This window comes from Micropterus salmoides, unplaced genomic scaffold (genome assembly GCF_014851395.1).
Source record: "Micropterus salmoides isolate LMB-PRFRI ecotype aquatic unplaced genomic scaffold, ASM1485139v1 Ms_hic_scaffold_2, whole genome shotgun sequence".
NCBI lineage: Eukaryota > Metazoa > Chordata > Actinopteri > Centrarchiformes > Centrarchidae > Micropterus > Micropterus salmoides.
The window spans coordinates 39,025,621-39,038,663 of NW_024041150.1; the positions used below are offsets into that span (position 1 = coordinate 39,025,621).

General features: G+C 39.2%; 1 protein-coding gene across 1 annotated transcript in view; it reads right to left on the minus strand.

Moving 5' to 3' along the window:
• The window catches only part of LOC119912524 (trichohyalin-like), a 729,783-nt gene that overhangs the window by 5,501 nt on the left and 711,239 nt on the right, over positions 1–13,043 (minus strand). Inside the window, exons 25-27 of the mRNA XM_038731751.1 lie at positions 2,579–2,674; positions 2,410–2,484; positions 2,127–2,201 (exon numbers count right to left, since the gene is read on the minus strand). Coding sequence (XP_038587679.1) covers positions 2,127–2,201; positions 2,410–2,484; positions 2,579–2,674 — 246 coding nt within the window. The remainder of the gene's footprint in view (positions 1–2,126; positions 2,202–2,409; positions 2,485–2,578; positions 2,675–13,043) is intronic.

The window sequence follows — 13,043 nt, forward strand, 5'->3', positions numbered from 1 at the left end:
CTGTAAGTAATGGTTAAAATTTTAAAATGCACTCTAAAACCAATTGGAAGCCAATGAAGAGCCTTAAGCACAGGAGTAATGGGTGATCTCCTGTTTGTCTTTGAAAAGTCTTGCAGCTGCATTCTGCACAACTTGCATTTTGTCCATAGAGGATTTGTTTAAACAAGTGTATTGGATGTCATCAATATAGCAATGGTAAGATATTTCTTCAAAACTACCAATAATCTTTCCGAGAGGAAGCATATACAGACTGAACAGCAGGGGGCCGAGCACAGAACCTTGGGGCACACCACAGTACACAGGAGCAGAATCTGACATAAATGTTCCTATGGACACAGAAAAACTCCTGTCTGAAAGATAGGAGGAAAACCAATCCAGAGCTGATCCAGTAATGCCCACAGTTGTTTTCAGGCTATCAATCAGAGTGCAGTGATCCACAATATCACAACAGCACAGAACATTTACCTCCATCAGCAGCCATCAAAATATCATTTGACACCCTAAGGAGGGCAGTCTCAGTTGAATAGTTTTTACGAAAACCAGACTGATATCAAAGATATTATGGGAATCGAAAACATTATTTAGCTGGTTCGCTACAACCTTTTCTAGAATTTTAGAAATAAAAGTCAATTTAGAAATAGGCCTATAGTTTCTAAATGACGCTGCATCAAGATTGTTCTTTTTCAAGATAGGCTGAACAACAGCATGCTTGAAACAGATAAGGCCTTCTCCAGCTGAAGAGACAAGTTTTAAATTGAAACCAAACATGTGATGTTTAATTATATGGGGGTTTGCTGATGGAACAATGTCTGCCCTGACAGCTCTAACCTTGTCCACAAAATGAGACAAATGTGGTGGCAGTCAACATTTGAAAACACAGGGACAATACACACAGCAGGAGAAACAATGTTGTTAATAGTCTCAAACAGAGCTTTAGGATTTTTTTTACAGGCAGATATCAGATTAGTAAAATAAGAGGCTCTAGCATCCTTAATCATTTCGTTTAAGTCTATAAAGAGCACTTTAAGATTCAGGCGGTGGACTGCAGGGTGCAGTGATCAATAAAAGCCTGTGCACAAGCGTCCACGTCATTCAAAATAAGAACCGAGCTTGAGTCAAATGCGGCTGAAAATTTCTCAACAGTATGCAGGTTAATCAAACGTGAGCAGGACGCTCGTTTAGCAGGGAGAGGATCCTCATCACAAACAAGATCAAATAAGATTCATTTGTGACTAACAAATACATCTTCGATGCAGACATTATCAATGTTTACACCATGAGAAAGAACAAGATCGAGTGTATGTCCCTTGCTGTGCGTAGGACCAGAGACATGCTGAGTGAAGTTAAAAGATTCAGTAATATTTACAAATTCAGAAGCATTTTTGCAAGTATCATCACCCACATGGATATTAAAATCACCAACAATGATCAATCTGTCCAGCTTAATAATGGAAGATAAGAAGTCAGAAAGATCAGTAAGAAAAGAGGTGGCCAGTAAACTAAAATACAATAAAATGTATTTGAACAACCAACCTTAGTCATCTGTAGTTCAAAAGAAGAGTACGTGTCAGCCCTCACTGACTGGCAGATAAAACGTTCTTTAAAAACCACAGAAAGAACTCCACCCTGACCTGTGAGTCTTGGCGTGCTGATAAAATTCCACAGGACAGAGCTCATTCAAGTGATAGTATTCCAGGAAGTCATTCCTGCCTGTGGCTATCAAACTCTATAACTCAGTACACGGACATAGTTTTTAAACTGGACATTAATATCTGTAATAGGCCTACTCTGCTGCTACTATTTATTCATCATTATTGTTCACCATAACAATTCATTTAACTATGTAAATATTGTACATATCCACACTCCTTTATATTTTCTTTGTTTTGAATTATATTCCTTTTGCCTTTTGTGCAATGTGTGCAACTCTGACACAGAATTTCCCCTCAGGGATCAATAAAGTATTTCTGATTCTGATTTCTGATTCAGTAGCCTAAATACTTTTGAAATATTCGACACTCAGTTGACCAAAAACATATGTTGATACAACTATATGTATATATATTATGTGAGATAAACAAACAAATAGGTTTGAGGAAACAAATGAATATTAATAAAAGATGAACCTCTTTTGTCTTGGTCTCCACCTCCTTCTGCAGCTTCTCCTTGTCGTCCTCACTCCTCTGCTTCTCCTCTTTGAGCTTCTCAACATGAGGAGAGAGAAGATAAAGACAGATGAAGATGAAAAACATTTTCTTGAGATATGAACAATAAGACATGATACTCCATGGTCTGACTTGTGCAGCACTTTTAACTCTTCATGTTAAAGAAAAGCAGCAGTTTTTTTGTTGGACCTTAAGAAAATATAGAGGTGAGATGTTTAGATAAATACAGAGTGAAAGGACAAACCTCCTGCTGTATCATCTCGACTTGTTTCTCTGCCTCCCCCCTCCTCTTTTGTTCATCATGGAGCTTCTTTTCACACTGGAAGGAAAAAGGATATATAGTAACATGGAGGGGGAAAAGTGATAACTAGACAGCTAAACAAATACATAAAGATAAAGGTAAAGAAATCAACCTCAGGCTTTTGGTTCTCCATGTTCTTCTCAACTGCTTCCCTCCTCTTCTTCTCATCTTCGAGCTGCTCCTTGGTTTCAGCTATTTTTCTTTCAAGCTAGGGGAAGAGCAAAGATGAAGAAAGACAAGATTAAAGAGATAAGTTCTCTTTATTTAGACATGTGGGAAATTTGATACACAGTGAAGCCTGAAACAGACAGAAATAAAATCAAGGCTACTTCAAGGGACAATTTTTTGACCTGGACCCTGTTTCCGTGCAGGCTCTGTGGTACTGAAGATGATGTTGAATACACATATCTAATTGCCTGTAATCCATCATCTATATTTATATTTATTTATATTTATATAAAGACAAACAGGGTTGTGGCTCAGGAGAGAGTGGGTTGCCCGTTAATCAGCAGATCAGCGGTTTGATTCAACAGCTCCTCCAGTTTGTGAATGTTAGTTTGGACCCATCCACCATTGTGTCCCGGGAAAAGACACTTAACCCATTGTTGCTCCAGAATGTGTGACCTCTGACATGTATAGCAATTGTAAGTCACTTTGGATAAAAGGATCAACTAAATGAATATGTAACCATTTACAACGTCAGGGTTTTTCTTCATTCATATCAGCTGATAAAAGGATTTCTGTCATGATGAGGATTCCAGATAATTTACTTTGTGCTGTGGCTGCTGAGTGTTGCTTGTTCTCCAGCAAACACACACAAGGCATGTTTCCATCATTGTTATTTTTTATGGAAAAATTTGAAAAAAAAAACAAATAAAACTTAATTTTACGAGGAGGTTGCTGCCTTTGTCAAAAAAGCGTTAATCCACTAAATAGGAGATGGAAATATGTTCCTGACAATCATTACCTACTATTCACTGATCTATAGGTGGCTGTAAAATGGCAAGATATGCAGCAACGCACCAGCAAGGGCAGGAAGACAACGACTGCTGTAGTAAACATGGATGTTAACAATTTTGGATTTAAAATGCTTGATTGAAATTAAATTTAGACTTCAAATACACACGATGTGTTTTGGTGAGTAACACTGAAATATAACTTCTGTTTATTCACCAGAAAACTCCACAGAGCACCTTTAGGTTTAAGGTCTGAATGTTCAACACATGATGATGATGAGTGTTGCTGAATGTCTGAGCATCGACACTGATACCAAATATCTCTATAAATATCTGGATACTCTGATACTTTTTGTTCAGTAGAATAATGAACCTCCTCCGTCTGCAGGATGGTCTCCGTCCTCTGAATCTGATCCTGGAGCTGCTGGACGTCAGCTTGTTTGTCTTCAAACTGGGAGGAACGAGAAGAGGACACAATATGAGAGACATGTTTAACTATGAATGAATATTTGAGTTAATGTACTGCAACATGTAAACAGTAACAGAAAAACTATCAAGCCTATATCATGGTTTTATTTGTTTCTTAAACTGAGAGAGAGGAGAGACATAAACAGGAACAAGAATCTAGATATGATTTTATTGTTGTTTTTTTACAGAATGTCACAGCAACTGAGAAATTTCAGCAGTATTGCATTTGTTCTTTACCTCTCTACCTCTTTTTGTGTTGTTTTAATCCCCACTGACTTTTGCTTTGAATACTTCCTGTTTCTTTACTTACATGTGTTTTCTCCCTTTCCCCTTTTCTGTTCTTCAACTGTTTCATTGTCACTGTTTCATCTGTCATGAGCTGCTCTCTTTCTGCTTCAGTGTCAACCTGATCTTCAGGTTTGTTACTTTTAAAGCGGACCTTCTGTTCTCCTTCATCAGTTTCATCCCTGTCGCTTCTCTTGCTCTCTGTGTGAAAATACAGGCAGTAGAATTAAAGTATTAAAGACATGTTCTTGCATCACAGACATTTTAATCTAAATTGAGGTAAAAAATGACTATAAAAATAAGACACCTGACAATTTGACTAATTGGAAATAAAAGTAGAAAAAACACATTTTTAAACCAACCAAAGATCAAATTAAATTTATACAATTAGTCACATCACTATGTCCCATTAATCTGCAATTTATTTGAAACTTACTGATTCTGTTCTGTCTCCATTTCCACATAGAAAAGATAAGTAACAAAATGATCATGATGCAAGCAGCCAAACAAACAGCCAATCCAACTGTGATGGGGGACAAACTGGACTGGACCTCAAAGAAATCATCTGAAATTATAAAACACAAAATAACATGGTGTTTATAGAACACTAGACTTCAGCTATTTGAAACTAAAACATTGATCACATCATCAATCATTTCTACCTGTAATCTGAATATTTGTCTCTCTGGTCTGGATGATGTCCTTCTGTTGGACTCTACAGGTGAAGCTGTTGCTGTATCTCTTCTCCACAGTCACTCTGCTGCTGACAGTATAGAGGTCATCAGGACCTCTGACTGTCTCTGTAGGTCCAGCAGAGAGGAGGTTTCCCTCACCTCCCAGCCAAAACACCTCAGGCTCTGGATACCAGCCTGCAGACTCACACTGTAACACCACTCCCCCTTTGTCTCTGTCAATCCCTGCTAAAATGATGACAGGTGAGGAGACGGCCCCTGATGTTGAGCAAGAGGAACATTTAAAATACAGGTCAGTTTTACAAAGACTGCATTAATAATTTAAAAGATGAATACTATAAATGTAAATCTACAACATTTTATTGTGTCCAATTCTTTGGTAAATATTTGCAAAACTAATGACATTCCAGTCTCAGCTGCACTTTGTGTTTGGTCCAAATTATCAGATGTTAACATGTTAACACATTAAACTTCCATCCATCGTCAATCGCTTATCCTGCGTACAGGGTCGCGGGGACTGGAGCCATTCCCAGCTTACATCGGGCGAAAGGCGGGATACACCCTGGACAGGTAGCCAGTCCATCGCAGGGCCACACATAGACAGACAACCACTCACACCTAAGGATAATTTTGGAGACTCCAATTAACCTAGCCTGCATGTCTTTGGATGGTGGGAGGAAGCCGGAGCACCCGGAGAGAAGAGGCAAACTCTACTGTACCACCGCGCCGCCCCACATTAAGCTTAAACAAGGTAAAATGTAAACCTGCTAAACTTCAGCATGTTAGTATTGACATTATGAAGATGAACCTCATTCCTCTTGTTACATTCTGATTTTTGCGTTTAGCTTAATGCACCACTGTGAATGGGGTTGTAGGGAGAGTCACTATGTGTCAAGATTTTGGAGGCTCATGCCTTTTTTATTGTTGTTCCCAGGGCTGGACCTGACAATGTTGGAGCCCTAGGCCAGATTAGAAATTTGAAATTAAAAAGTGCACCACAGACTCATTACTCCTCCAACCTCAGGAATTGTTTAAAACGTTCAGCAGCCAAACTCACAATGTCAGCATTATAGATGAACAGCCAAGTCAATTATTATAGTCAATGAAGAAGTCTGATCACCCTCCACATCACAGCCAAAATTGGGAGAAAAAACTTAACCTGGCATCTGGGAATGTGTCCCCATTTAAATTGAGTGTCAACCTACATATTCATTTATTTCAATGTAGTATATTATTGCGGTAATTTTCCTGAAATGCAAGAGCATTGGTTTAGTTTAAACGGTGGCGGGGACAAATTAATAGGAGGGTCTTGGGGTCCTCCCCCAGGAAAATTTAAAGATTTTAAAGCATTAAAGATTTAATTTCCTGCAATGTCCAGGGGTGGCTGTGGCTCAGGAGGTAGAGCCGTTAATCAGAAGGTCAGTGGTTTAATCCCCGGCTCCAGGCTGCATGTCGAAGTGTCCTTGGGCAAGATACTGAACCCCGAATTGCCCCTGGAGGCTGTTCCGCCAGTGTATGAATGTGTGTGAATGTTAGTTTCTGTTTGAGCACTTAGGCTCAGTGTGTGAATGGTGAATGTAGATGTAGTGTAAAAGCGCTTTGAGTGGTCGAAAAGACTAGAAAGGCGCTATACAAAAACAGAGCATTTGCATTTGGGTGAAAGTTTCTGCATCAATTTATGGTGGAAATGTCTTTATCTATATAAAGGGAAACACAATATTCAGGCGGCAGGTGATAACTCAAAATATTTCAATTTAATAGAATATAATGCAGTAAGGCTTTCAGGAATTCTGTAGGTATTGCTTTAAAATATGTTTCTCCTGTAGATCAACTTTTCTATTTTAATAAATCCCTGCTGAGACAGTACACATGACCTTCCCTCCTCTTTCCTGTCTTTGTTTGGGGAAGTAACCTCTTTAAATGTGCATGTGGCACCTTCTCACCTCAATGATAAATTCATTCATTTTAATTCAGGTATAAACTCCTGGACTTTAAAAGCTCATGTGTTTCAGCAGGTTTTCTGCTCATGTTCAAAACTTTGTGCACATTCAGAATCTCTCCCACATATCTGTGTTCTCTGACATGTTTCAATATTAGGATACTAAGGTCATCATTTAATGAGAATTCATACCTTCCTTATATTCTGCTGTGCATTAAGTTATTGCTCTGCTGGTAGTAGGTTATTCCCATTAGACCGTTTGACTGACATAGTTTGGGACTGCATGCTGCATGTGAAACCAAAAAAAATAAAGTTCAGCTCACAGTCCCAAACAGAGCAAGACGCTTAATTTTTAAGATATTTATATATCAGAACTGTATCAGTTATGTTACCACTCGTCACAGCTGTCAGGACTGGACAGCGCAAGGTGCACATGATTAATGTCTTACGCCAGTGTCGCATCAGCTGGACGGAGTTGCGGCGCCCCCTGACATTTTATGCCCAAGTCAACTGCCTATGCCACGGGCCTGCCCTGGTCTTTCCAAAACCAAAACCAGAAGAAGAACTGTGGCAGGGACTACAGGTTAAAAATATCACTATTAACACTAGAACCGCCAACGGGTCAAATTTACCCGTGGCTGTTTTTTGATTGTATGAATCTTTGTTTCAATATAATATTCAAGTCCCTCAGTCTCTGACTTTTCGTAAAAGTGTGTTATGTAGCACCCACTATTGTTAAAAAATGTCAAGATAAAGCCAGTTTTAGCGCCAGCGGGTAAAATTTACCCCTTTAGAGAATCCAGTCATTTTAGCGCTGTTCATTTCACTGTTTAAACCTTCTATGTTGCTATTGGCAACGTGTTTCCCACTACAGACATCACACTTGCTCAGCGCAGTGAGTGAAGGAGAGTCTGACGGTGGGCTGAGCGATGTGTCCTGGGTTGATTCTGCATCTGACAGCAGCCACTTGTATGAAGTAAACATGCATAAAAGCCGCTGCTCATAGGTTTTGTGTTTCTACATGATCATCAAAAGTAATGCAGTAGCTTAGTTTTTCGCTGTGATAGAGGTGTGTTCTGCGGTCCCTTCAGCGTGCGGCTCCCTTTTGACCGACTAAACTTTTCCAATGTATTTTTCAGTAAAAGTGATCATTATACATTTTTCCGTAGGGTAAAAATCTACTATAAATTTTGGAACTGATAATAATAATTTCTTTCGAATAAATAGCCTACTTCTATTTGGACTTTCAAACTTTTGTAGCTATGTGTTCCTCTCTGGATGCCCGATGGGAGTCAAAAACAAGCAGAACAGTAAGAACTAGCCGACATTATGAGGCTATTATTATTACCGCCTATAAAACACTACAACAGTCGTTTTTGTAAATTGTGTGCTGAATTTAAATTCAAACTGTGTTTAGAATATAACTAGGTTATAACATCTATAACAGCGGCGATTAGATGACATCAAAAAGAGCCGCTGCGTGTGAACGTGCCCTTCACAGATGCGCAGCGCAAGCGATCAACGTGCACAGTAAAGAAAATGAATAAAAATTCTGTAAATGCCTGAAATTTGGGGATGGTGTTTATAGAAATGTTTCCCGAAGTGTGTTGGAGCAACATGTAGTAGAAATAATCACAATATCACTGCATTTTTTATAGTGGGTAAATTTTACCCGCTATGGCGGTTATAGGTATACAACAAACACTGGCGGTTTTAGTGTTAAATAAACCAATACATTAATAAATACATTGATTACACCGTGTGTTTGTCTGCTTTAATGTAAGAAGCTAAAAGGGTTTTTTCAGCTGTTATGTATTGTTTTGTTTTCATTTCAAAAAATTAAGGACACATTGTTTAATTTTGAGAAGTAAATCTGCTGCCATCATTCTTGTACACTGCATATATGGTGTGCTAGATCTAAAGCCTGACAGCTGTACCAACAGTAACATCGGGCTGCAGGGCTTCATGCAGGGTCAGCTGACATCTATTTGAAAGTCTGTCGTAAAGTTAGTCACATCACACTGTGTCTATTTTATATGATTGTATGTATTATACTTATATAAACTACCTTAACTAATTGGGAAAACATTTCCTGGCAGAACATGCGCAATTCAAATGTTCTAAAAAAACAAACATGTTACCGCTAAACTGGTGTTTGATGGCTGTAGTTGAACTGTTAATGTCCCAACATGAATGGCTGAAAGCTGTTTTGATCCTACCTCAGTTATTCACTGGATCCGCTGCACAGACTACACACCAAACTGCACTACACATACATCATGTATCTACTCACCAACAACAAGCTCAACGGAGGCGTCTGTGTTCATATTTGGAATGTAACATTTGTATCTCCCCTCATCAGAAGGTTTCACTTTAGAGAGTTTCAGTGAAATGTTTCCGTGCTTCAGTTCTTCAGTGAACAGAGTTGTTCTTTCTTTGTAGGATGGATTTTTTGGAGGATGGAGTTCCTGACCAGAACGCCACACATACACAAATCTGGGGTCCAGGTCTGGTCTTGCCCACTCAATAGTCTTGGCAGCAACATCCACTGCAGGCTGCAGATGACATGTCAAGATGACGTCATCACCAACTTTTGCCACTATTGGCCGAGGAGAACCAATTAACTGAGAGTGACCTGGAAGGAAACAAAATAGTTAAATTAGTTCTTAGAGCAAAAAAATCATACTGGGTTTATTTTGACAGATATCGCAATATGAATTTTTACATTTTACAAGTAAACAGGTGTTTGTTGCAGGGCTCACATACGGTGGCTCTGAAGGCTCACAAGAGGAATTTTTTGAGGACTACTTTTTCCCTCGCAATACTTTTCTTCTTCTGTTCTTTCTGAGCCGTACGCTCAGCTGCTCTCAGTGCAACACTCCAGTATGTATCCGCTTTTTAAATTTTATTTCAACTGAGCATTTCCTATGTTGATATACAGTCCCCTCCAAAAGTATTGGAACAGTAAGGCAAATTCCTTTGTTTTTGATGTTCACTGAAGACATTTGGGTTCAAGATCAAAACATGAGTATGAGACAAGAGTTCAGAGTTTCAGCTCTCATTTCCATGTGTTAAACAACTCAGGACATAACACCCTTTGTTTGAACCCACCCATTTTTCAAGTGAGCAAAAGTAATGGAACAAATAATCTTAAAGCAAATAACATTTAATATTTGGTGGTATAACCCGACCCATCAACATCACCAAACTGTTACATTCTTAATTTGTGATGCTATTCCAGGCTTTTATCGCAGCTTCTTTCAGTTCTTGTTTGTTTCAGGGTGTTTCTCTCTTCAGTCTCCTCTTAAGGAGGTGAAATGCATGCTGGGTTCAGGTCAGGTGATTGACTTGGCCAGTCTAAAACCTTCCACTTCTTCCCCTGATGAAGTCCTTTGTTTTGTTGGCAGTTTGCTTTGGCTCATTGTCCTGCTGCATGATAAACTTCCTCCCTATTAGTTTCAATGCATTTCTCCGTAAATTGGCAGACAAAATGTTTCTGTCCACTTCTGAATTCATTCTGCTGCTACCATCATCAGTTACATCATCAATAAATATTAATGAGCCTGTTACAGAAGCCGCCATGCACGGCCAAGCCATGACATCACCTCCACCATGCTTCACAGATGAGCTTGGATGCTTCGGATCATAAGAAGTTTCTTTCTTTCTCCACACTTTGGCCTTTGCATCACTTTGGTAGAGATTAATCTTGGTCTCATCAGTCCATAAGATTGTGTTGCAGAACTTCTGCGGCTCATCTCTGTACTTCTTTGCAAATTTCAATCTGGCCTTCCGATTCTTACAGCTGATGAGTGGTTTGCATCTTGTGGTGTGGCCTCTATATTTCTGCTCTCTGAGTCTTCTTCCAACAGTGGATTGTGATACCTTCACCCTGCACTGTGGAGGTCGTTGGTGATGTCACTTACTGATGTTTTGGGGGTTTTCTTCACAGCTCTCACAATATTTCTGTCATCATTCTGTTGTTTTCCTTGGCCGACCTGTTCGACGTCTGTTGCTCAGTTGCCAAATTGTTGTGCTTGCTGTGCCTGATGTTTGTCCAATGGCTCTGGTCGATTTTCCTTCTTTTCTCAGCTTGACATTTGCTTGCCTTTTTTCCCATAGACAGCTCTCTGGTCTTCATGTTGGTTTATCCTCTTTAACAGCGCAAGCCTCCAGCGAGATGACAGAGGGCTGCGTGTTTACATTGGTGATGGTGGCTGCTTGGTTTAATAATTTAATGAATGTAGATAGAGAACTGCAGCATTAAACAAATGCCATCTCTAATTTTTGTTTTAATACAGTGTCTTGTCTTGTTAGTTGAATAAGACTTTGTTTTTAGCACACTGGACCACCAGAAACAGCATTTCGTTCATTTGTATATTCAGTAGGTGGATGAATGAAAATAAACAAACTTGGACTAATCAATAATCAATGTCAGTCCATCGGTTTCTATTTTGCATTAGTCCACAGCTATAATCAGTCAGCACTGCAGAAAAGATCATCGGTGCCAACCTGCCCTCCATTCAGGACTTTCCAGAGTCAGGAAACGGGCAGGAAACATCACTGCAGATCCATCTCACCCCGGACACAACCTGTTCCAGCTCCTCCACTCTGGTAGGCGCTACAGAGCTCTGTACGCCAAAACCAACAGACTCAGGAACACTTTCTTCCCACAAGCCATCACTCTGATGAACAGCTGATTTCTGACTCACAATGTCAGGAACAATTCCTGTGCAATAACCCAGTAACTCTGTCTCTAATCAGCACCTGTTTACTGGTTACCGCTTTTTATTTATTGCCCATTCTCCATTTCAAAGCTGGTCATACTGTTCATTTTGTCATACTGTATAAACTGTATACCAAATCCACCTACCTCATGTACATAACAACTGCACATAATAAAAACATATAAAAATATAAAAATATTCCTTGCACTCATCATACTGTGTTTTCTCCTGCATCTTTTGCACTCTGCTCATTGCACTCATTCACCATTCATCATTGCCTCAATCTGTCTGTTTTGTCCATAGTGTGTATATATGTGTTCTCTATACTGTAGCCTGTGTTTGATTGTTATTGTCTTATTGTATAAGTAAGCGCGAGTCAAAGTCCTCATATGTGTACACATACCAGGCAATAAAGCGGATTCTGATGATCTTGATAAAGAGACTAGATAATCATTGTCTTGAAATAGATTCTAAAAATGTGTGTGGACTGGTTCCCACAGAGGTTGCTGCTGGAAACTGAGATTAATTTGGTGCACACGCATATATGAACACATGTTCATAAACACTGCTGTATTTCACTCTCACAGCGCTGGAAGTGGCTGGCAGGCAGCAAGAGATCCACTTCCCAGCTAGGTCATCAACACAGAGTATAAGGTGGGTCTCGTAAGAAATGCCAGCTGTGCGCAAGAAAAAAGCACAGGTGGGTACCGGTACCAGCCCACCTCGAGAGCTTTTTAAGTTTGACCTATACTGTAACCATGCCTAGTGAACAGTAGCCTACTATCAGAATGGGTAATGCCCAGTTCAAAGTCAAATACAGCTAATCCATACTGGGGCACTGCACTGGTATGGATGGATCCAGCTCTTTCAAAGCCAAGCAGAAATGAGCTATGAACCAAAAACGAAATACTCTTATACAATTATATTTGTGTGTGAGTTTACCTGTACAAAAGTGGGATAGAAGGTAGACAATGAAAAAACTGATTGTTCCGAGTGGATATTGAAGAGACAGTCCAGCCATCTGGTGAAACATCCTGCAGTTTGGAAAATGGACAGAAACCATGGAAACATTATTGTGTGGAAAAGACTCTCTTGAATTCGTGTCCAGGGAGAATATAATTTAAATCCTGAGCAGACTTTAAAAACATTTTATCACTCAACCTCCAAATGAAATGAATTTAACAAAAAACTGTTTTCTTTTAATTTGAAATCTCCTCAGGATTAAGTTCATACTTGACCTTGTTCTGCTTATGTTGCCTAAACACTAGTTCAAATAAAAAACTTAAATGAGTAACTAATTAGTTACATATTTACTTACACACAAACACACACATAGGCTATAGGCTATAAATAAAATATTATGCTCTCTTTATTGAATTTAAAGAAAGCCTTACACTGACCTTCACTGACAGTACAGTTACACAAATAATAAAACGTGGTGACTTTTACTTTCGCTTTTGTCAACACAGACGGACCATTGAAAAATATGTGCAGTTGAAATAGTTTAACTTTT